The sequence below is a fragment of the Ruditapes philippinarum genome, unplaced genomic scaffold (genome assembly GCF_026571515.1).
Source record: "Ruditapes philippinarum isolate M1 unplaced genomic scaffold, ASM2657151v2 ctg1655_1_1_1_1, whole genome shotgun sequence".
NCBI classification, from domain to species: domain Eukaryota; kingdom Metazoa; phylum Mollusca; class Bivalvia; order Venerida; family Veneridae; genus Ruditapes; species Ruditapes philippinarum.
The window spans coordinates 287,812-313,720 of NW_026865771.1; the positions used below are offsets into that span (position 1 = coordinate 287,812).

Consider the following 25,909-nt stretch of genomic DNA (forward strand, 5'->3'; position numbering starts at 1 on the left):
AAACCCCGAAGAGCGCGATTAATTGACGGAAAAGATTATTTCATGTGTATATTTTTGCATTGCGAAATTCTCCAGTCGCTATTCGGTGTGCATATCGCGAGATAATCAAACACCCTCATACCAATCGGAATGATCGGCTATTATGACCGACTAAAGGGCCCGAGAAGTTGCAATTGCCCTTTCATCCCATAAGGGGTGTCGCGCTTCGGCGTGGACGCCAAACACTTTTCTAAAAATAGATTTTACCCAATCACCACTACATCACCTGTGCTGACTTTCGGACAAGCGATAAGGTAGTACACATTATACATATAATGAATCAGCGGATACTTACTTTGTTTACATGCAATACATACAATCTTAAGAAGCAAACAAGTTGAAAATGGAATTTAGTGTGAAATTGAAATGTAGTGCTTAAGTAACATTTAAATCAAAATTAAAACGATGTGCTCTACCTTGTAAATGAAAAAAAAATCTAAAAAATACACCATTTATTGCTGATGGTTTTAACCAAAAATATTTTTAATGAGACACATCGAAGAAAAATAAAAGTTATAATACTAATGACTTATATTTCATTGTCTATATCCAGTGCCTATGGCCAGAAACTGCGGAAGTAGATCGAGACTGGTGAAGATTCTTTCAAAGGTCTGGTAGTTGTTTCATTGTAGAGATAGAGGGACATGGGAAAAAGAAAGAAAATATCTTGCACTTGTTAGAAATAGTAGACTTCTTTTTTTATGAAAAAATGTAATTAAAGGAAACAAGTAGCGTTGTTCTTTGAAATATTTTTCTCTCTTTGAATTATAAAAATTCGTTTTCATTTATACAGGACGATCCGTCATGATTGACTAGTCATCACCGAAGTCTTTTTTTTCTGTGTTGATGCTAGTAAGTATATTTTATTTTGAGATAATAGTAATATAACGACAGTTTCTTCATCTCGAATTTCTTTTTGACTGAGTGGGTTCTGCTGCACAATATAATTATTTGTACAATAAATTTAAATGAATACGTCAGCAACGTCATTTTCGGCATTGCGGGTCTCGACCAGTCCAAAAAAGGAGAATATGTAAAATGTAAACAAACAACAACAAACAACAACGACAAAAAAAAACCCATATGATATCTCTAATTTATTTATTTCTGACTATTCAGTCTTAAAATATCATTTTTATCAAATCATTTTTAATATTGTTGCAAATTTTGCAATATCAATATAAGAGTTTTGTTTGGAAACAAATGCAGAGAAATTTCTAAAATGCGGCTATGAAAACCAATTTTAAACATTTACAATATAATGAATCCTTTGATTGGTACAGAAAAAGAATGACTTTCACAAAATAAAACCACCAACAAGTACATGATTGTTTTAACCTTTATACCACGCTAAATATCTTTCATGGACTTGTACATGTGAAATGTGTACTGACAAGATATCGAACTGGGGGCAGACAACGATCACATGGCACGGATGTGTCGATTGATATTCGTCCGCACCGCTCTCATTTCTATACAAACAACTCTGCTGGCATTAAATTGATAACATAAGCTATGATTGTCGCCCTTGAAAAAACTAAAAACTACAAAAATAGAACTTCTGTCATTGCGTGAATATATTTTATTATTTTTATTTTTTATATACAGTATAAAACAATTCGCTGCAACAAAATATTTGAACAAACAACACAAAAATGTAAATATGCAAAATACAACACTGTTTAAATACCTATCTTTACTACTAGAATATTCCATTGATTGCTGGTTCACGCCTCGTTATACATCATGAAATTTATACGTTTTAAATAAATATTTACACAGATATGTGGTACAAAATGTATACAAAATACCCCATACCGAGGTTGTCAAAGTATGACGACACGTATAACAACTGTCCTATATCGGGATCAGTTGATTACAATATGACTGCTAATTTTGTAATTTGTCTGGGTTAGATTTCACAGAGGTATAGCCTATAATACGTATATGGCACAGGTCGGCTATTTTTCGCCCGCTAGAAAGAAAGTTTATTGACCTTTAACAAAAACACTATATATATATATATATATCAGTCAATACTTTAAAGCTACATTACATAAATTTCATAAAAAACTAAATGGCGACATTCCATTACTAAATTGGGTTTTATATCGACTCCATGTCTTATTTTGGTGTCCAGACAACCAAAATTAGTTTTATTAGCATACAAAGGGGTAACCTCATTGTGCCGAAATGGGAAGTACAATTTCTGTTTGCATGAGAAACTCCGCCTTCGGATCATCCGTACATCAATATTAAATCAACAAACATGACTATAAGTGGCAGTCCTAATTTAACGGTATATTTCCGCATTGTAACGATTTTTTTCATACAAATTTAATCTTTTTACGAGATGATTACTTTCACTGAACCCAAGGCTTAGTCAACCGTGAAGCTAAAACGGTTAAAGTGTGTTTTCACAAGAAAATATAATATTTGCTTTGTTCCGGATAGCAACGTAGCGCATACACGAGCTGATTATAGTCTTCATTTGCATGTTAAAATTCGTATACGAACTTTAGTGTTACCGTGGGTTTTTCCGTTTAAAATCCTAATTTATGAACAATATTTGGTGAGATTTACAACAATACTGTTAAACAGGTTAATGAAACTGTAGAATGTTTGATTTTTAGGCCGACGGCAAAATAATTTTACATATTTATTTAATGTAGCTTTAAGCTATACAATAGGGCCATGAGAAGATAAACATCAATATTAGATATTTCAATGTGCAGGGGTTGGTGTATTGAAAGAATTGATACCTTTCATATAATCAAAACGTGACGGACTCTACATATAGTATATTTAAAGCCCCAGTCACATTAGAGCTTACGACCAGTGAAGACCAGTTCACGATCACCAGTGACCTCTGGTCGCGGACAATCTTTAAAACGTCTTACGACGGTCATCGGTGATCTTTGACAGTCGCAGGTTATCTTATTTAGGTTCCACGACCAATTTCAGTCGTAGAGAAGTTTTTGAGCTTGCACAAAAACCTCCTTGCGATCAAACAGGTCGCTAGTGATCTTATAAGGTCTTAAGGCTGTCGCACGATGGTCGTTCGGAAGTGCGACAATCTTACGACAGTCTTTACAAATTGCCACTAGTCACTGATAATCTTAAGTAGTCTTTAGTAATCGTGTGATGGTCGTACGACAAGTTGCAGGTGATCGCATGTTATGTCACGGGTAGTCGTTAGTAATCCCAGGCAATCTTGAGACCATCGTACGCTTACTTATGACCTGTCGTGCGATTGTCAATGATGACTTGTCTTACGATACTAGCAAAAGTAAATTTATTTGTGCAAAAATGGTTTTGGTCGCAGACAATCGCTGATGATCGTCAGTTTTACAAGTCGCCGGTGGTCGCAAGTAATCGTAAGCTCTAGTGTGACTGGGGTTTAACTGAACCAAACTTTTAAATAGTAAATTTAAAAAAAAATTAATTTAAGCTATGGCGCCAAACTTGATCAGGGCACCGAAACCATTTGAGCAATTTTATAAATGACCATCCGTACAGTATAGTTTCATCCATTCGACCCAATAGTTAAAAAGGATAGGACTTAGGTGAGCTAAAAACAAATCTAACATGGAAAAGATGATAGAATCTAGAATTCCTCATTGTAGACACAAAGGCTTTTACTCTTCTTGGACAAAATTCTGAAATAAAATAAAAAATGCAAGAAGTTTTATGACTTTTTTTCATCCTGCGTTAAAAGCATCAAACATACGTACACAGCAACACACTTTCGATCAATACTGTACGTTTGTAACGTCGATTTTTATTGTTTCGGCGTGACGTCGATATTGATTACATACACATGGCAGCAATTAAAGCTTTGATGTACATGGCTGCTATATTTTTTTAATCAATATCTAATTTCAAATATAATTCTATTGTTAAATATCATACATATTTAATACCGGTAGATTGTTGACAGTTTATATGTGCGCTTGTCAAAATTAATATTACTTATTTTTCCTTTAAACCACGTGAAAAAGCAGTTTAGTAAACGTGAGGGAATATTCGATTGTATAAGTTTATATAAACCATTAAGTTAAATATAGTTTTACAATATCATGTGTGTAGCAACAGATTAAATGATACAACATGTTAATTTGAAAACATGGTAAAAATCGACAATGACACTCTAAATAATGTAAACTTACAATTCCAGCCTGCTTCTCGCGCATATTCAGTCCAGACGTCATACTCGCAGATTGTTCTGTAAAATAAAGTGAACGTTATATGTACGCACATCAACTTGAATCATATCATGTTATTGAGAATATGCAACGTTTCATCACGTAGAGATTCTAATGTTGTTTACATGGAAGGAGAACAGTCCGTACGTGCTACTAAATTCGGTATGAATGTGTTTTCATATAAATCTAAATTCACCAAATCACACTGGATAAACGACATCACTTTATTGTCCCCCGCCTTTTCGAAGAAAAAAGGGGGATATAGAAATTGGCTCCGTCCGTCTGTTCGGCCGTCTGTCCGCCCGTCACACATTCTTGTCCGGTTTATAACTTTGTCATTTATCAAAGGAATTTGAAATAACTTGGCACAAATGTTTGTTATAATAAGACGATGTGTCATGCGCAACAACAAGACCCCTACCTCCAGGGTCAAGGTCGCACTTGCTCATTTAAGGTCAATATTGTCTATTTGAGGGTATATGTCGTAACCCGTTCCATTCTAGATCAATGCCGGACATGTATTATCCGGTAATGTAGTCATGTGACGGCAATGTAAATATAAACAACATTTCATCTACTACAATGTTTTCATTGACCATTTTTAACTTCTCTCGTAAATAAAGTAACAGGTTGAACATCTGTTTCATCTATATATGACGTAGTTATACGTGAGCTTATATATAAACACTCCCATACATACAAATTGCGTAAGACGGATTAGAAAACGTAATTATGAAATTTATTTATATGTTAGACAAGTATGACTAATCGTTTTGATTTATAATTTCAACTCACTCCACCTAATTTAATTTGATTTTATTCAAAAAATAACTTCTTTATCAGAGATTTTTGATACGCGGAACGCAATACAAGGTAAGAAAGAAGGTTAACTTGAATACAACAAGAGCCACCGCCAGGCGGGGGCAACGCTCGACTTTTTACTTTCTCTAAAAGCAAACAAAGAAATGTTTGAACAAAATCTTAACGTTTCCTTTTTATAAAATTAATCGGTCTGTCTTGTCACATTAGTTTCATTTATATATTTATATAGTTCTATATATTTTGTATATATAAATATACTAATATATATAATTTTTAATAACAAACCTGTCTGTCGGGTTATTTTTAATTTTTCTATATATATAAGAGACACGCAATTCTATCACAATTTTTTAAATAGAAAATTCTATAAATAGAAACACACAATTCTATAAATAGAAAATTCTATAAATAGATACATGTGGTGGAGTCATGTGGTGGAGTCAAGTGGTGGTGTCACGTGGTGGAGTCACGTGGTGGAGTCACGTTGTGGAGACACGTGGTGGAGTCACGTGGTGGAGACACGTGGTGGAGTCACGTGGTGGTGTCACGTGGTGAAGTCACGATAAACAACAAGGTCTTGTCCTTAAGTATGTTCTGTTATAATATGAAGGTGATCCTTAGTTACAGCCAGTTACAGCCAAAACAATAAAAATTTCAAAAATTTGAACTTCAAAGTCAAGGTCATTTATGAGTGAAGGTCAAGGTCTGTCGGGTTCTTTTTAAGGGTATTCCTTGAAGATTAATATGTTCAAGTTTGACGACAATCCATTCAAAAATAACAAAGTTACAGCCAATAATAACCAAAAACATGAAAATTTCAATAATTTGACCTTCAAAGTCAAGGTCATTTATGAGTGAAGGTCAAGGTCTGTCGAGTTATTTTTAAGGGATATCCTTGAAGATTATTATGTTAAAGTTTGAAGACAATCCATTCAAAAATAACAAAGTAACAGCCAATAACAGCATGAACAAGCAAAATTTGGACTTTTAACCTTGATGGTCAGGTCATTTATGGATGAAGGTCAAGGTTAGTGTGGTCTACTGAAAGGTTGTTGTGGCCAAGTATGAAGACAATACACCAAGAAATAAAAAAGTAATGATCCAGGGAGAAGTTTGCGGACGGCAACGGCAACGCAGCCGCGACTATAGCAATACCTCTACTTTTTATTTTTCAAAAAAAGTCGAGGTATAAAGGAGACGCAAACGTGATTCAGGTGTTATTTTGCTTTCAAATGCTAATATGTTAAAGGAAAGTCTCAATTAAAAGGTGTATAGTTCACGAGCTATAGATCTTGTGTACATTCAAGTTATGTCATATTCGGGGGTAACTTTCTACCTAATGCAAGCTTAATACAACTCAATAAAAAGTTCCCCAACAAAATTATTCAACTGCTATTTTTAAGTATGTTTTAGCGAATTATGTATTTTTGCATGAATACTATAAAGAAGCAAACCGTAAGCAGACAGTCCAATATAGATAAAACATACCCTTTAATGTACAAATTACATAGATGCATGAATCCATCCATCCATGCATCCATCCATCCCTACATACATACATTCATGGAGTTTTTCCCTTTTAATTGAGTTGATTTCTGGTGCCGTACATTGACCAGCTCGATATTTAATTAACAAAAACGACATTTTAAAGTACATGCACATAATCATTCTTGACTTTTCAGCTGTTCTAAACAATATTCTTCTATAATAAATCATGTAGATAATAGAAACCTACCAACATAAACTGTGATTGTTAGTACCCTAACTCGTTGTTTCATTGAATTCTTCACATCGATATGGCGACTTGTTAACTGATTCATATTAACTTAATAAAATATCCAAAGGTAAATAATTCATTTAGACTGAAATAAGACTTTTTTAATTTATCTATATGTAATTGATCTAGACTAACATAGACTTGTTCACTGTCTGATACTTAAATATGACTTCCTAACTGATTTAGACCAACCAAATGTTTTAGCCGATTTACAATATTGATTTAGACAAAATAAGACTGGTTAATTGTTTTAGACTAGAAATTAGCTGCTACTGTTTTAGACTAAAGTAAGGGTGCAAATGAGTTAGACTAAGATTTTATAGTGTTTGCATGTTGACTGATCTAGACTAAAATACGGCTTCGTAATAAATTGATCTAGATTAAAATAAGGCTGATGATATAGATTTAAGTAAGATTAAGACACTTCTAAAATGTTCACTATGGGTAAACTACTATACTGCTATTCCCCATATCATTGTTAACAGACTATACTTGTACAAAAAAACCACCAACATAGACGAACCAAATTCAAATTAAATAAAGTTACTTTTAGAAACATGGGCAAGAAGTGAAGTGCGTAAAACTTCTGACCTACACAACATTATTGAATTTCATATTATATGTATATTTCATGTCCTTGTGAATTATCAATTATATAATGTTCTTGAAATATGATACATATTTCGTTTTTAACAACGAAATTGTAGGTTGAATAATGTGCCATATTGGGTAAATATAACTAATATACATGTTAACTAGCATTTGTACATTATATGTATTCATAACTATATTTTGTTGTTAATTGTTTTCTTTTCCTTGACTTTGTTCTTATTGTGAGACATTATATGCACTTTGTCATTCACTGTCAAAGATATCATATTTCAACAGTAATTTTAATACCTTTATTTAAACACAGCAGTTTTCTACGCTCCAATAATTCTTGTATTTCGTCATGCATTTTTAATAATGTCTTCAAAACTTCTTGCTCCATCTAAAAATTCAATCAAAAGTTTAAAATTTATGTATCTGTAATGACATTCGTCAATTTCCGTTCAAACACGTAATTATTATTCTCCATTTCTGTAAATAATTCTAATAGTACGCAAAAGAAATCGTACGTTTTTACAATAACTTCTTAATTATTAAAGTCGTGTCCGAAAATAAAACAACACCAGGTTTTGTTTCAAAATCGTTTCAAAACGTAAGACTTGCCTTTCGTTCTAAACCTATTCAAACATGTTAACCTATATGTAATGCAGATACATGTACGTGTATATGATTAAAATGTTAATAACATGTTTTAACTTTCAACTAATGTAAAAACCATCAAATTATATTGAAAGTTGCGATTCTACAAGGTCGACAACTAGCTTGGTTTGTGTAAAGTATAATTTATTAATATTACGAATACACTCAGAGGCACTTTAAACCCGACACTTACATTTTTCTGTATAAATAGGTTATTTGTGAACGGATTTTGTACAAATTTGGACTTTACAAAATTCAACATGTCATACTTACTACTTAGAATTATATTTACAAGTCATTGATAAGAAAATTGAAAAATAGCAAAACAAATAGGCTACTGAAAAATGAAAAATCACAAAGTGTGGCAGAGGTGTTTACGTTGTTATAGCCAATTGGGAGAACATACAAAGTTTTAGAACTGATTAACATACATATTTAGTGGGATTCAGAGACTGTTCATTTTGTTACGATTTTAACAGTCATTCGGTGATTTTTCATTTTTCAGTAGCCTATTTGTTTTGCTATTTTTCAATTTTCTTGACTGTTAAAATCGTAACAAAATGAACAGTCTCTGAATCCCACTAAATCTGTATGTTAATCAGTTCTAAAACTTTGTATGTCCTCCCAATTGGCTATAACAACGTAAACACCTCTGCCTCACTTTTCTCTATTCTTGACCAAGGGCTCGCTTTTAAGTTCCAGCAAATTACGAGGGGCTTCTGGTCGCTTTTTCACACGCCTGTTTAATTCAGCCGACAAGTGTGATGTTTAAATCTGGTGACTTTGGATATAGGAGTTGCTGGAACTCGAGGAAGTGGAGAAACATTCACCAAGTCTTTATGGAAAGCCATGGCTGTCTTATATTGTTCTTTTTCAATTAATTTAACCATGTGGATAATATATAAGTTCACTTCGACAATATATGTATTGAAAATACCTTCTTATTAAACCGGAAACCATTATATAAATCCAAAGTACAATATATGAAACCAGGCCGCTAGTGTATGAAACCAAGGTAGCTATATATAATATATTGGTTATAAATTATACGTTGATAATTCGGTTTCATATAAGGATATCTGATTCCATACATGGCTACTTTGGTACCATATATTGAAGAAGTGGAATCATATATTGACAAAATCAACTTATATATTGCTACCTCGGTTTCATACACTGACGGTATGATTTCATATTTTGTAACTGTGGATTAATATAATGGATTCCGGTTAAATAAGAAGGTGTTTTCAATTCATATAGTCGAAGTGAACTTATATAATTTTTATTATCTAAATGGTTACATAAATTGAAAAAGGACTATATTAGACAGCCATGGCTTTCCATAAGTCTTCATGAGAAACTACATCATAACCATGAGACAGGTGTTTACACTTTGTTAAAGTCATGGGAGGGCACACAAAGTATTAGAACTGGTTAACGTACAAATTTAGTGGGATTCAGAGACTTTTCATTTCGTTACGATATTTACAGCCATTCTGTGATTTTTCATTTTGCAGTTTGCTATTTTCTCTATTTTCTTGTCAATGAATTGTAAATAAAATTCTAAGAAATAAGTCTGATACACTGTACGTTAAATTTTGTAGGTTCAAAAGTTGAACAAAATCCGTTCAATTATACCGAAAAAATGTAAGTGTCGGGTTACAAGTGCCTCCGAGTGTATATACCGTTGAGCATACCTCACCAGTGTCCCTACCCGTATTGTATTTATGTATTTAAACATGCAAATGCCTATAAAGAGCGTTCAAGTCGTCACAAAATTTCCGCAAAATCATAAATATCATCATCTTATAACATAACTTACCAATTTTGTGGTCTGTTTGACTTTTCTCTTCCTGGTTGAATCTTTGACGTCGCACTGATACTTGGATTTGTTTAATGACGTTAATGGGCAGAAGTCACTCATTCCCATCTCAATACTCCATTCATGGCTTTCACGAGTAGTTTCTTTAACCACCATTGTTTTTCTTTTTTTCTTGCCATCTGCTTGTGCTCCGAAACTACTATTCGGCCAACCAACAGACTTTCCAATAATTCTTACTTTTGAAACATTTTTAGATTTAACACGTTTGCTAAATATGTTGGTTTGAAGAATAAAGTTTGGATTAAGTCTCTTCTTACATCTCTCTTCCTTCTTATTTTCAACAGTTTTAATCTTATCGCTATCATTTTCTGTTGCTGGACAAGCTACTGTAACTGTTCCCGTAGACAAACCATCAGATCCTGTTGTATCTGGTGCCTTATTCTTTTTATTTTGTCGTTTCCATTTGATATTTATATCACGGTGTTCTTTCGTTAAATTATCAGTATCTACATTTATCGGCGATTCTTTGTCAACAAATCCTTCTTGCAAGTCTTCAGTATCAGTTCTGTTTTTTCCGACCACGCTCTCTATATTAGTGACTTCTTCTGTTAATTCTAGATCGAATTCTTCCCCATCATCTTGAGCTATTTGGTCAGTAGACTTGCACACATCTCTAACTGTGCCTTCTTCTCGACAGTCTTCGACTTCTTCGTTACCCTTGAATTCTTGGACATCTATCTGCTGTGAAAAACAGCTTGACTGACTTAAGTCAAATGGCACATCAAACCCAGGGGATGTGTTTCGTACTGGTACGCGTGAGAAACTCATTGCAAATCTAAAAATAGAAAATAAAAGTATATTCTTTAAAAATGAATCCATTCTTGGTCATTTTATGTCAAAGAAAACGTGAGGGAAATGAATTAAAACTTGTCACAGAACAAGTGAAGTGCGATGTAATGATTTAAGAAAGGTGTGGAAACTGACAAGCATGTCATTATAGAAGTGTTGATAAAGTCTGAAGTATATGAGTATTTAATGGTCTGGGTATAATCTATTTTGGATTCGTTTATCCTATAGACTTTGTATTAAAACTGAGGTTGCTTTGTGAAAAAACCTTTATTTTCAAAACAGATTATTTTTCTTTCTGTAAGTCGTCAGTTTGCTTTGTGTAAAAGTGTTTAGCTTAGTATCTACCGATTTTTGTACATAAACCATCCAGTAAAGTAAATAGAAAAGGGGATTGTTCTGTACAAGTGTAATAAGATAGGCTCATCTGTTTCTGTTCAGTTTTTAACATCCTTGTTAAAATCTAACTTTACCCCTCGTCGTTCTTATTTCATATTGATGTTAGTCGTATTTTAACCATTTCAGGAAAATCGAATTTAACGTTTTGGAAGGCGATAACTTCACACTCCATTTTAATATAAAATACATCTTCGAGTGATTTAACTTTTACACTCCAAAGTTTAAAGAAATTGCAATTGATGGTTTTTAAGAAAATCAAAAAGAAAGACATTAAAATTCACCTAAAATTATTTTCATTGAGAAAATGCAAGAACCATAATGAATTGCAGTAATCTAACTCTATAACTACATTTGTTGTATTAGAATATTTAGGAATTATATCAGTATGGAATAATAACTTGTTTTACTGCTTTATACTGAAATTGTGACTTTTTTATGCTAGAACTGACTAAAGCGGCTTTTGACAGCAATCTGGTTCCACATCAGATACCACAGATTTGGTGTCTGTACCAACACAGTGCAATAGTAATAGAAATTCAGCCAATGATACTCCTATCTAATGATGAACTGTTAAAGGCAAATTATGCTCAGAATGTTTAGAAATGTCAAACATGTGTTTGATCTTTGAAAAATGATCCTTATTTCAATCTGATTATTTTTGTATTTGTTTTGTTTTTGTCACAAAAATGGGCTGTTTCTTTGCATCAATTCTTTCAACACGCCCATTAAAGCAAAAATGTACCAAGTGACATTTTCATGTTTTCGAGAAAATTGTGTTTAAAGATTGGAAGTTCCATATCAAATCAGGTTTTTACAACCTAGCAGAGCAACTTCATATATATTTAGATAATATTTCAATGTACATGCTCAAAAAGTTTGAAAGCTTATATGTTACTAATTAGTGATGATTAATCAATTAAAAGAAATGGTTCCTTTTTGCACTTATAAATATTTTGACCGACAAATGCAAGAAGGCTTGGCCCCTTTTTGCATAGTATTATTTTAAATATTTGCTGTAAAATATATCACAATAAGGAAACATATGGCAGTTGGAACCTTTTTGTCCCAACAATATTAACAAAAAGCATCATTTGGTTACAGTTTTATTATAAAATGATGCAAATAATAATATGAAATTAATGTGTTTTCTTCAGTAAATAACACACTGCATGTTTTGAAAGTCTTCAAAATGTCTTACATATTGTTATTCAAAATCAGAATCATTCTCATGTGATTCCATCGTGACTTACCCATTTTCTGTCTTGTTTGTTGGTTAAGTGGCATAATAATTATGGAATTATTTTTGGATAATTTCCTTTGCACACAAAGTAACCAAGTCATTTTTCTTTTGAATTATAACTGGCGGTTTGGTATCATAACTTCATATCTTGTTCACTTTTTGGCCACTGATACATACTTCCTTTCTGTCTAGATTCTGTATTCTGAACTTCTATCCATAAAATCTTCAGCATTGAAGCTGTAATTTACAAATACTGACTGGGGTTTCCTTTGGTACCTGTAATGATTTCACCAGTAGCCAGTTTACTCTTAGTCCTTTAATTGATGTTTTGAGACTCGACACTGTTTTTTCATGAAGTCTTTGAAATCAATAACATGGTTATATTTCATTGGCACAGCAATGTATGGCTGTGACTTTCTGGCCAGTGATATAAGAGAACACAACTGAATAATACATAATTATACAGGCGTTATTTTCTTTGCCCCTTCAATAGACAAATAATCACTCCATCTGTGAGTGACCCAATACAAGAAATATGTTAAATTTGGAACTTGTGATAATATAAAAGAAGAGACGCAGCTAGGAATCAATTTCCGTTTTGTCCCCTGCATGAATATGTAAAATATATAACTTATTTGACATTACCACTCTGGCAAATAGAAAAGGGTTTTTATTAAGCAGGAAGCTATTCCATGTGTCCCTCATTGCAGTTGGTTTTATCCATATATGACATACATCCTAAGGAATATAATGTAAAGTTGTGTAGAGTAGCAACAGAGTTTTTTTTGAATAGTAAAGCTCACCCACTTATGACCAAGGTGTTGTTACGACGGCCTTGAGATCAAAACATGCAACATATACGCATGTGTCACGTTTTTGCTCCAGTTTTATCTTTAGCCTTTTCTTCTTGTGCATTTTCCTTCTGTTTTTGATATTCAATAATTTTTTCTTAACTGTTCCATCTAGTGTGCCTACTGCCTTCTTCTATTGTGCAGTGTACATAATGAACATTAGTCTTTCTTGGATTTGTAAAATGATAGATTGTAATTTTCACAAAAGATCTTCCTATTAGTATGTTGCTTAACATTTATTTCCTTCTTTCTTTTCACATTCAATAGTTTATAGTTTCCACATCTGTTAATGTTTAAGTCATGGGATAGGAATTGTTTCTTTCAGTTTTTTTCTTGTATTATGAGATTCCATTTTAGGTAATTACTCTTTATGCTGTTTCACCAATTTAACTGTATCATAATCTAGTTTATTTGTAGATGTACGTTTCCCTGTCATGTTTCTCCTTCCATATACCACATGTTTCTTAATGGCAAGAGTATAGTCAATTGCTTTTCATTTTACGTCCAATGTTTTTGTAAAGAAGTAAGTTATACACTATCATTATCTTCACTCTGTTATCATTCCTCAATTTAAAACAGAAACAATACTCTGGGATACATTGTTATATTTGATGTCCTTATTAACATCTAACTGTGTATTCATTAAAAAGCTAAAATGTACCAAGCAAACAATTTCTTATATGAAAAAAATCTTTAGGGGTGTAAATTCTTTGTGTGCAGAAAGGGACCATGTGACACCTGGTTTCTTTTTGCAATTAAATAAGTGCTCAAGTCATTCAATGCAAATAGGTACTATGTGACGCTTGGTACCTTTTTGCTCAAACTGGTAAGCATATGGTACCTTTTTGCATTACTAAATGGAATAATATTTACATTGTACCTTTTTACATGACCTTATATGTCGATAAGTAAACATGATACTACAGCTTTCTTTATATGTAAAAAATATAAACAAATCCGTGATAAGTATTTATTCAATTGGTATTTTGGCGGAAAAGAACTACATGATTTTTATGTATTAATAGGTACACGTGATATAATCACTTTAAGGAAGCTTATGTTTTATGTATATGTTTTAATGGATAACATAAACAACTAGTCTTTTTTCGCATTAATAAACATTGTTAAGGTGACGCAACCATATTACTATATTGTTGTATGTATGCTATGTATTTTGGGCCTGAGGCCTTTGAACACAAATAAAGTTATTTGAATCTTGAATCTTGATATTTCTACAGATTAAAGATAACATTAAAACATAATGAAAAATGTTAAAAAGTCATTTTTGGCCAAAGTGTCGCTTGGTACATTTTTGCTTTAATGGGGCGAACATTTTGTTTATGTACCATTTGATTCTAACAAAATACAATCAGCGTTAGTTTTATGAAATAAAATCATGATCATTTAATCCTGCTCCCGATCTTTTCCTAGAGAACACATGGCCAGTTCTTGCTTCTTTAATTAAGGTGAACCTCGAAGCATCAGCATCATCATTGTTGCCGCTCCACGCCTTGTTTGTTTCCCTAACCCTATAGCTCATAAAAAGAAGCTAATGTTTCATCGCCAGCTATCATGCAGTGAGGAGGTGGATTATCTACCGGCCAAAAACCTTGCGTACCTTTGTCAGAATATGAAAAACATCATTCGCGAGTGTTGCTTTAGCGGGACGGCCAGATCGGGGCTCATCTTCGACATTCTACAGCAGTCAAATAACCATACCGCTCTCCTAAATGTGGCATATAGTATGATACTATCTCCATAAACTTTATCTAAATCTGACTTAATAATATCAGGCACAGGAATTCGCAAACTTTACCATACGTTCTTTGCTCTTCTTGAAAACTGTTCTCGTTGTCTGTCATTTTGTATCCAAGCGTACATACCTTAGTAGGTTCAAATGAAATTACATTTACTTTTCCCAAAGGTCCTTTTGCATATATAATATACATGTAGTGGAGAATCTTCCTTTCTTTACATGTATAACACATTAACACCTAACCTTATAGCCCTGAATAATGGTAAAAAATTTAGACTGATTAATTTACTTTACAAATGCCCCTCATATTTAAAAAAATCTTTGTATTTTACCTTTGTTTTATTTTCTTTCTGGTATTTGGTGTTATAGTCTGCACGTGTTGACCAATGTGCAATGGAGAAAATGCTTTTTTCTCGTTCTGCCTTGGCCACAAGGACTGGATATCTATCTTCTGTGAATTTGTATTGCCCGCTTGCGAGAACGGAACAACAAAAGATTGCTTTCTCTTTAACTGCCGCATGATGGCAAGTTTATAACAACTGAAAACAAATAAAAATACAATTTAACTTAAAATCGTGTTGGCAAATACAATTATAACCGATAAATGTAAATAGTAAATTTTTTGCACCCTCGATTTGTTCTTTATCTGTATAAATTTCTGAAAAAAACATCAATTTTACGAGCCTACAGTTCAAAAGCCATTTGACCAATTCCAATGCAAGTTCGATTTTGTACAACTTGAGAGGGTCTTCTTTGCACATGTTCAACATGCACCATTCGCTCGAGATGAAATTTACCAACATATTACTTTCATACAGGTATTTTGAAATTATTCTTTAATAAAAGTCTTGTAAGCTGCAATGCAGAAGAGATATAGCTTCATTCTTTGGAAACAGTGTTCAGGTTAGAAATAAAGGTCACAACATATCAGCTTGTTGTAACTTATACGGATTTTTTTTTACAAAAACAACACGAAGCACTGAATCATTTAGAGCATATAATACTGCACAGACACTAAGTAAAAAAGCGAAACACAAAATCAAAAACTTTGAAACGCATGTATGTTATACTATAAATAGCACCTAATTACTCGTTCCAACATTTTTTTTTTCAGTTTAGTTAAATCTTTATAAAAAATACAAAATCCCATTTCAAAGACGTTCAGTATATATCGCTACTTGCTGACACATCAAAGAAAATCAATGAAGGGCCACAATTCTTTTTTATGCCCCCGAAGTGTGGCATATTAAAATCGAACCGTCCGTCTGCGAGTCCGTCCGTCAGTCAGTCGGTCCGCACTCACAGGACAGTAATTATGTGGCTAGAGGGACAATAGGTAACTGTTCTTTCTCTTTGATGTCATTCATTCCGTAATGCTTTTATGTGGCTATTTTCTTTTGTGTGGCTAAAAAGAACAATAGAGAGAACAATAGAGTAGCCACATAATTACTATCCTGTGAGAACTTCCGTCCGTCCGTCCGTCAGTCAGTCCATCCCGCTTTATACATATAGACAGTGGTGGTCGTGTCCGCTCTGAAACTTCAGTATGCATGAAAGGATTTTAATTTTTCTTTCATATATGAAATAACCATAGATGTATGGTGTGTTGCGAACAAGACTCGGGTTCCTACGACTAAGGTCAAGGTCACTGTGGGAGCTTAAACTTTATTATTTTTTATGCTATATAAATATAGAAGGTGGTGGTCGTTTCCGCTCTGAAACTTCAGTATGCATGGAAGGATTGTTATTTTTCTTTCACATATGAAATAACCATAGATGTATGGTGTGTCGCGAAGAAGACTTGGGTTTCTACCACTAAGGTCAAGGTCACCACTGTGGGGGTCCAAACTTTGTCATTTTTATGTTATATAAATATAGATGGTGGATATAGATGGTGGTGGTCGTGTTCGCTCTGAAACTTTAGTATGCATGAAAGGCTTTTAATTTTTCTTTCATAGATGAAATAACCATAGGTGTATGGTGTGTCGCGAACAAAACTTAGGTTTCTACCACTAAGGTCAAGGTCACTGTGGGGGTTCAAACTTTGTCATTTTTTATGTTATATAAATATAGAAGGTGGTGTATGGTGTGTCGCGAACAAAATAGAGAAAATAAGAATCTCTAAAGAAAGCCCAACACGACAAAATTGAAAATGTTGCAGGCTCGGTTTGATTGAGCCTGTTCATAAACGGTACTGTCAAGTGCAAACTACCGTCCACGCCCCCTAGCACCGGCTTAAGCAGAATTCAACATTTAACATGAATTGGTACAATTTTGAATTTTGAAACATCCGCAGATGTGTTCATATGGCGATTATCATGGAACCTTCAATGTGACACGTAAGTGCCATTCCATGTAAAGCGGCATATGGTCCCCAAATTAAAAAAAAATGCGTGTGCCCTAAACGAGAAAACAATAGGCGGAACTAAATAAAATGGAATTTTGAAAGGGGATCAGAGGTTATGAAGCCTGCATATCACAGATAAGACGTCAAAAGACAAGTTTAAAAACCAGGCTACATATCCTAAGGGTAAGGAAGCGTCCTGGTGCCAATTCATAATGTTCTATAAAAAAATAAACTCCTACGTAGGAGATTAAAAAGCCAAATTAGGATTTTGTAACTCCTACGTAGGACTTATAAAGTCCTACGTTTTTATAACTCCTTATTAGGTTTTTATAACTCCTACGTAGGAGTTTATAAGTCCTACGTAGGAGTTTATAAGTCCTACGTAGGACTTTATAACTCCTACGTAGGAGATTAAAAAAAAGCCTAATTAGGAGTTTGTAACTCCTACAAAGGTCTTACAAACTCCTACGTAGGACTTTATAACTCCTACGTAGGAGTTAAAAACTAGAAATGTGTCCATAGGACACGGATGCCCCCACACGCCACTGTTCTGTCAATCTTATGACTCTAGGTCAAATATTTGTTAGACTACATGTGCCACAAGTTACAACAAGTTGAAAACTAAAAATCAACAAAGGGCCATAATTCTGTTAAATTTGGTCGCAGCAAAAATTCCTTCCTTTAGTACCATCTACACATTAAGGTTGTTAATCCCTGGAAGTTTAAGCAAAATCTACAATCCGGTTTAAGAGGAGTTGCGTTCACAAAATTTCCACATAGTATATAGTGAAAAAATCAACAAAGGGCCATAATTCTGTTAAATTTGGTCACAGCAAAAATTCCTTCCTTTACTACCACCTACACATTCAGGTTGTTCATACCTGTAAGTTTAAGCAAAATCTGCCATCCGGTTTAAGAGGAGTTGCATTCACAAAATTTCTACATAGTATATAGTGAAAAAATCAACAAAGGGCCATAATTCTGTTAAATTTGGTCGCAGCGAAAATTCCTTCCTTCACTACCATCTACACATTAAGGTTGTTCATCCCTGTAAGTTTAAGCAAAATCTGCCATCCGGTTTAAGAGGAGTTGCGTTCACAAGATTTCGGGACGCACGGACGGACAGACGTACGGACTGACGGACGGACGGACAAGTGCAACGCTATATGCTCCAAAATTGTGGGGCATAAAAAGCCTAATAAGGAGTTTATAACTCCTACGTAGGACTTTATAATGACCAGGATCCATGCTGTTCGCTTACAAACCCTATTACAAGTAGAGAAACTGATAGCGAATAGCATGGATCCTGATCAGACTGCGCGGACGCGCAGGCTGGTCTTGATCCATGCTGGTCGCAAACCCACTATGTTGGTTTTGTCATGGCGCGGCTCATATGTGTCAAGTTGTAATTGTGGCAAATACCTTTAGTCTATAGCCAGAGATGATTTTGTCATTCTCTGCATATATTAAACGATGATTCTGTATTATGTACGTTTAGTTATAATTATTATACACATGTACACAAAATGTATGGGTTAAACTTTGTTCAAAGTAGGACATTAAGGATATACAATGTAATTCATTATTAAAAATATGCATGCATAATGCTCCGCAAACCTTTACGGAGCAGAAACAAGACACTACTCCCCCTGCCCCCTATAAGGATTTAATCATTTGAAACGGCCGAAAATGGTTAAATTGATCGTTTTGTCAGCTAGTTCGTATGGAAAACGTAATCGTAAAAGCCTTTTAAAATTTTGATATATATGCTTGTTTTTTTTCGAATAGCTGTAAAGCAATTTTTCGGGATACATCGCCAATGCTTTCAGACACCTCAACCTAAGACACTGTACACTTTATTAAAAGGTGAAGTATGGCGGCATGGCCGTGTGACTAGTTGCCTAATGATCGCTAGCCGCATGGGTTCAAACCTCGTTAGGTGCAAGTCGTTGTTTCCTTGAGCAAGAAACTTTACACTCATCGCTAAGTACGTACTGGTTGGTTCCAGGAACGGATTCGAAAGTGTGTCCTTATATAAGTGTGTCTTGCTCCTTCGCCGATATACCGGTCCGGAATGTATTTGCAAAGCATTCTGTATGCATTTCTTATAAAGTCATAAAGTCCAACGTAGGAGATACAAACTCCTAATTAGGATTTTTTATCTCCTACGTACGAGTTATAAAGTCCTATGTAGGAGTATAAAGTCCTACGTAGGAGTTAAAAAGTCCTACGTAGGGGTTTAATAGTCCTACGTAGATGCTTGTCTAGGTGAAAGCTCGGATGAGTTCGAACATGGGTGATCTCGGATGAAAAACTAGGTCACCAGAGCTAAAAATAGAAAAATCATGTTAACACTCTAGAGGTCACAATTTTGCCTCAATCATCATCAAACTTGGTCAGGATGTTTGTCTAGGTGATAGCTCGGATGAGTTCGAACATCGGTCATCTCGGATGAAAAAGTAGGTCACCGGAGCTAGAAATAGAAAAACCTTGTTAACACTCTAGCGGTCACATTTTTGCATCAATCATCATCAAACTTGATCAAGATGCTCGTCTAGGTGATAGCTCGGATGAGTTCGAACATCGGTCATCTCGGATGAAAAACTAGGTCACAGGAGCTAAAAATAGAAAAACCTTGTTAACTCGCTAGTGGTCACAATTTTGACTCAATTGTCATCAAAATTGGTCAGGACACTTGTCTAGGTCATTGCTGGGAATAAATCGAACATGGGTGATCATGGATGAAAAACTAGGTCACAGGAGCTAAAAAAAGAAAAATCTTGTTAACACTCTAGTGGCTACTGTTGTGATCCAAATATTCTGTTAATTGGTCTGAAAGTTTGGTTTGATGATTTCTAAGTCAAGATCAAACATGGGTCATCTTGGATGAAAAACTAGGTCACACCGCCCAAATATGGAAAAACCTTGTTAACATTCTAGTGGTCACATTTTCGACTCAATTATCATCAAACTTGGTCAGGATGCTTGTCTAGGTAATTGCTTGGATGAGTTCGAAATTGCATGTGAAACTAGGTCACTGGAGCTTAAAATAGAAAAATCTTGTTAACATTCTAGTTGCTACTGTTTTGATCCAAGTATCCTGGAAATTGGTCTGAAAGTTTGTTTTGATGATTTCTAGGTCAAGTTTGAATATGTGTCACCTGGGTAAAAAACTAGGTCGCACTGCTCAAATATGGATAATTCTTGTTAAAACTGTAGTGGTCACATTTTTGACTCACCTGTCATGAGACTTGGTCAGAATGCTTGTCTAGGTAATTGTTGGGATGAGTTTGATAAGTCAGGTGAGCGATCTAGGGCCATCATGGCCCTCTTGTTCTATCTCCTACGTAGGAGTTTATTTTTTATAGAACATTATGAATTGGCACCAGGACGCTACCGTATAACTCCTACATAGAGGAACACTTAAAAAGTCCTACGTAGGACTTTTAAACTCCTACGTAGGACTTTAAAACTCCTAATTAGGTTTTTTTATCTCCTACGTAGGAGTTATAAAGTCCTACGTAGGACTTACAAAGTCCTAGGTAGGAGTTATAAACTCCTAATTAGGTTTTTTTATCTCCTACGTAGGAGTTATAAAAGTCGTACGTAGGACTTATAAAGTCCTAGGTAGGAGTTATAAACTCCTAATTAGGCTTTTTTTAACTCCTACGTAAGAGTTAAAAAGTCCTACGTAGGAGTTTGTAAGTCCTACGTAGGACTTTAAAACTCCTAATATTAGGTTTTTATATCTCCTACGTAGGAGTTAAAAAAAAGCCTAAGACTTATAAAGTCCTACGTAGGAGTTATTTTCTTTTTTTATAGAAAATGTTAAATTGGCACCAGGACGCTTCCGTATAAGGGTGATTCAACAGTATTCAGGTGAGAAATACTGGAACCACCCAACAAGGAAATAGCCGAATAGAAAGAACTAAATTACCACAAGCACAACAATAATGTCGTGCTGAACGATCATCAAAACTCGAGTTTCTACAACTTAGGTCAAGGTCACTGTGGGGGTTCAAACTTTGCCAATTTTGATGTTAATATACATATAGGCAGAGATGGACGTGTCTGTTCTGAAACTAATATGCATGAAAGGATTATATTTTTATATTAGTGCCGCGCTAGAGACAGGACGACAAGACGACAGCACAACAACGCGCCGTTTGGCGCTAGCGCCAACTAGACGCACAAAAGCGTACCAAATCAGTCACCATATTTACATCTATTTATTATTTGTAGTATTTGCCCTGTACTTAATAAAAGATGTTTAGTTTTTATCTTGGGCATATGTAGTCAAAAAAAATTGACCTAGAGTCACAAGATTGGCAAATCGGTGGGGTGTGGGGGCACCCGTGTCCTATGGACACATTTCTAGTTTCAAAGAAATTTGAAATGTGAAACAGTGATTCCACCCTCCTGATTTTCCTCTATATTTACCCATTTTTGAAATTGTCCCGGATGTTTATGATGCAGTCTTCCCGTCGTGGGTTCTGGTGTGTCTAAAACACGCAATACAGAGTTTTTACAAAATTCTACCACAGAAAGATGCTTAACAATCAACCAAACCTTATTGAAACATTTATTGAGAGTCAAAATTCCATCTGAGGTCCATAATGTGCTGAAGAGATCCATAAGTGCATGAAATCAATTCCATAAAGCAATCAATGTTTTATTATTTTATGTATCATTCTGTAGTTAAAACAAAACTAATACTCAAAATAGATAGATTGTGACTATCCCAAGTACATGTTGAATAACATCAGATAAAAGACACAAAACTAAAGGCATTGATTATGGATATGGAAGTGCATGATTATTTCAGAAGTAAACGTATAGAAGCTTCTCTTTAGTCACTTATGCTGCTACTTATGCCGATATTGAAAAAGGTTAAAAAATTAAGTTTGAGAAAGTAAAAAAACCCATGTCAAATTCATTTAAATTATTTCGAATTATTCCACACAGTTGACATCGATCATTGTCGCCAGAGAGAACCTTCATTATGTAAAATAATAAGCGTATACCATTTACAACAAACATGGAAACAGAATGTCGACTATAGAATAAAACGTTACTTCACCCATGACAATATAAATCACTACAAATAATAGTATACATATATAAACACTTATGATTATGAAACAATAACAGATTGCTGTCAAAATTATCAATAGATTTAAGTTCATGATTCTTTATTAACCATTTTCATACAAATATTCGTTTGATTTCACGCTGTTTACTCGACACAAGAGTATAATACTTTTTTGAGGAGAACTTGCATTTCACTGCATGACAATCAAGGAGAAAATACTTGTGCCTGTGAGTGAAAATCTATTAATCTTGAAGTGATGTTTATCTATACTGTATATAGATATAAATTAAAATTATATGATAGGTAGGTAAATACACATATTTGGTCACTTACATTTGTCACACCTGTGTTTAAAGAGAAGTATTCGCTCTGTGTCAAAATAATCGGTATTTTTAGTATTTCTATTGCTTAGCATGCATCAGATAGTTAGCCCATTGGTGTACTGTAGTGACATTTTATTACCGAACACATGGACTAATGTACTTTCACGCCATAGCTTCGAAAACTTAATTGTTTCTTAAGACTGGCTATTTAATTTTTTATATGAAAGTGATCCATAGTTTTGTAGATGGTTTATTATATCACCTATGGATCTTTTCAGCACATATGAAGCTTTACAAATCTAAATAAATGTTTCAATTGATAAGGGTTTATTTGAATGTTTAGCATCGTTCTGTAGTAGGATTTCGTAAAAACTCTTATTTTGGATCCAATTGGTGACATTTTGTTCATAGGCCTACGTATCGCATGCTTTGGAAACATCAGTCGATCAGAACCCACGACGGAAAAATTATCTCGACGGTCCGAAACAAAAAGCATGAAAAGGGTAAATATAGAGAAAAGTCAGGTGAGTATTTAATCACATTTCGATCTTCTTAAAAAATGAATTTTATAATTGTTTAAAAAAAATGAAAACTTACACTGTGGTTGGCCTATTTTATCTTTCACAATATACTAGTACGGTATGTGTACAGTGCAAGTACAGTGCATTTCCAGTACAGTGTCGATACAGTACTGTCAGTGTCAGAAAAATTCTACTGCAGTACCTAAGGATGGTTCTCTGTACATACTACATAGCTCTATTATACATCATGAATCTACAGTATAGACCATATTTGCAAAAAATTCATGTGACGATCGCTATTAAATATGCAATATGCACTGTAACGACCTCTGTTGCTCAACCCGGAAGTGCCTACTGTTCAGTGCAGTCACACTGAGTAGCAGACGAACTTTGATACACATGATAATATGAATGGAATCTACAGTACTGTATATATCTTAGTAGGTATTAACGTAAATGACCTTTAAAGACTGTCAAGACATGGAAAAGCAGACCATTTATATGTATCAGTGATGTTTGTTTTGATAATGAAAACTAAAATCTTACCTTTGACCTCACACTAGGCCACACCTTCTTGATGACGTCAACGGTGTGAAAACAGAATAATCATTCGTTGTCGTTATGAGAGAAGACACATATCCGTTACTGTAACATTTTGGATTTAAAATTTGTGTTGGTGATCTAGAGGGTGTATTTAAAAACTAAATAGTTTTTGAAAAAGGTATTTATTTCCGTGTTTTAATATCTGATACATTTGTTTAAGGTCATCTTGAACTTGAAGATCAACATCTACACACAAAAAAATGGCTACCGACGTTCATGACACAGTTGTACACACTAAAGTTGCTATTATCGGCGCTGGGATCTCTGGAATTTCCGCAGCAGAAAAGTTAGCATCCTATGGATTTACTGATTTCAAGATTTTGGAGGCTACAGACAGAATTGGTGGCAGAATTTGGACTAAAGATATTGGTAACTTTGCTTTCAATAGCCCAAAAACTTTAAGATTAAGTTCATTCCACTTCCACTTAAAAGTAGGTTACTTTTCATTCTGTCATTTAAACAGTTTCTATTATAATAAATGTTATCATGTAATGTAATTTGGTCTTAGATTTTTTACTGTCGTTATCAGAAATGGAATATTATTCAACATCATGAGCAGGTTATTATTTATTTTACATCATTAATTTAGTAACATACTTACAAGCGTACCTATTTATATAGTAATTAGTATAACATGACGTGAAAGCTGAAGACAGACCCGTAGGGAAAGTCCACCAATAATCGTGCCAGGAAGCTGACATGCTGGTATTCATTCATCGAACATGCCATGATGTAAAGTAAAGCATATTTTGAAAAAAATATATATTACTGTACACGACTCTACTCTAATCGGTTCCCGCGATCTCAATATTTCATTCATAAGTATATAATAGAAATATAAATATTGAAATCATGTCAACAAAGATGTTCTTATTATAGTACATGACTCTACTCTAATTGGTTCCTGCGAATAATGTCAAACGAGGTCTCGCATAGTTCCTAAATATCATGGCCGACTATAGTCGGCGTAATTGATGTTTTACATTTAAATAGGCAATTTTAATGACAGTATGAATATTTTGATACTTTAAATGGTACTAGAACGATATTAAAATGATTGTTTTATCGCAAAATTCACAAGAATTTATTGGGACAAGGGTATTTGCAAGTGAAAAATAAGGTTAAATCAACTTATGTTATTCTTGTTAGGTTTCATAATTGGTCTAATCCAAAACTTTAATGCCGCATCAGATGAAAAACAAAAATATTAAAAAGCGGCTTAGCCAGAACTACATACAGTGATACTTACCAGACACTACCAAAAAGCTCAAGGAAAGTTTCATGTAGTTTAACCAATGTGTAGGGTTAAGCAATATCAAAGTTTAGAAAAAAGACTACTTTCATTGTTACCACTAGTGACTACTACTCTGTCTCATAAACTTCTAGATTTCAAAATAATGAAAAAGACACACCCTGTTGAGACTTAGTTATAGTTTTAAAGACCTAGTACTTAGTTCAGAAGGTGAAAGATAAAAAAATGTTGAGATATGGATGAATTTATATAGTTTATCAAAAGTCCAAATATCTATTTCCATGTGATGAAAACTGAATGAATTGCAATCACTTTCGCTCTGACAGATACCTCTGAAACTTCTGGTTTGGCCCATTTGGAATCATACATACATGAATGATTTGATCTTTATCATGAGGAGTCATTAACTACTACTACTGCTACTAGTAAGCTTAGTTATAGTTTTATCTTAATTTTTATCACAAAAGAAAATTAGACATCAGGGTGTGCGTTTGACCCTTGAAATGACTCTTTTACCCTTCAAATTTCCTTAAGACCAGATTTGACCCTCAGGATTTTAACTGGAGGGTCAAATTTTGATAATGACCCTCAGGATTTCATGGCTAGTGAACACACTGGTCATAATACTCATGTTTAAGTTCTGTAGCAATATTTTTAACATTTCAATGTATTCAAATCTGAACAAAATGCTTGCGACACACCCTTCTTCCTGGACAGGATGGAAATCGTTTCTCTTAGATCTCAAATTATAATGGGTGTCTTATCA

General features: G+C 34.0%; 2 protein-coding genes across 4 annotated transcripts in view; one reads left to right on the forward strand and one right to left on the reverse strand.

Moving 5' to 3' along the window:
* Positions 1-1,131: 1,131 nt before the first annotated feature.
* LOC132730243 (uncharacterized) lies at positions 1,132-23,958 on the reverse strand. Of its 3 annotated transcripts, none has more exons than XM_060716121.1 (6): positions 23,835-23,958; positions 15,338-15,544; positions 9,914-10,748; positions 7,744-7,834; positions 4,209-4,264; positions 1,132-3,698 (listed from the first exon to the last, which is right to left on the reverse strand). In XM_060716121.1, exons 2-6 carry the CDS (start codon positions 15,523-15,525, stop codon positions 3,678-3,680), a joined length of 1,191 nt encoding a protein of 396 aa, XP_060572104.1. In that variant the 5' UTR covers positions 15,526-15,544; positions 23,835-23,958; the 3' UTR covers positions 1,132-3,677. The 3 variants fall into 3 exon arrangements, with proteins under 3 accessions (XP_060572104.1, XP_060572103.1, XP_060572105.1); XM_060716120.1 differs by lacking the exon at positions 23,835-23,958 and adding an exon at positions 23,365-23,747; XM_060716122.1 differs by lacking the exons at positions 7,744-7,834; positions 23,835-23,958 and adding an exon at positions 23,365-23,754.
* The window catches only part of LOC132730250 (spermine oxidase-like), a 102,067-nt gene continuing 100,014 nt past the window's right edge, over positions 23,857-25,909 (forward strand). The window contains exon 1 of the mRNA XM_060716130.1: positions 23,857-24,379. Coding sequence (XP_060572113.1) covers positions 24,092-24,379 — 288 coding nt within the window. The 5' untranslated portion in view covers positions 23,857-24,091. The remainder of the gene's footprint in view (positions 24,380-25,909) is intronic.

What these genes read in the sequence shown, in the direction of transcription:
- LOC132730243 (XM_060716121.1), bottom strand. Translation starts at nt 15,525, where the DNA reads ATGCGGCAGTTAAAGAGAAAGCAATCTTTTGTTGTTCCGTTCTCGCAA. An exon ending in TCAAACAGACCACAAAATTG is followed by an intron (nt 7,835 to 9,913) that starts GTAAGTTATGTT and finishes TTGAATTTTTAG; the next exon opens with ATGGAGCAAGAAGTTTTGAA. An exon ending in ACTGCTGTGTTTAAATAAAG is followed by an intron (nt 4,265 to 7,743) that starts GTATTAAAATTA and finishes TTTATTTTACAG; the next exon opens with AACAATCTGCGAGTATGACG.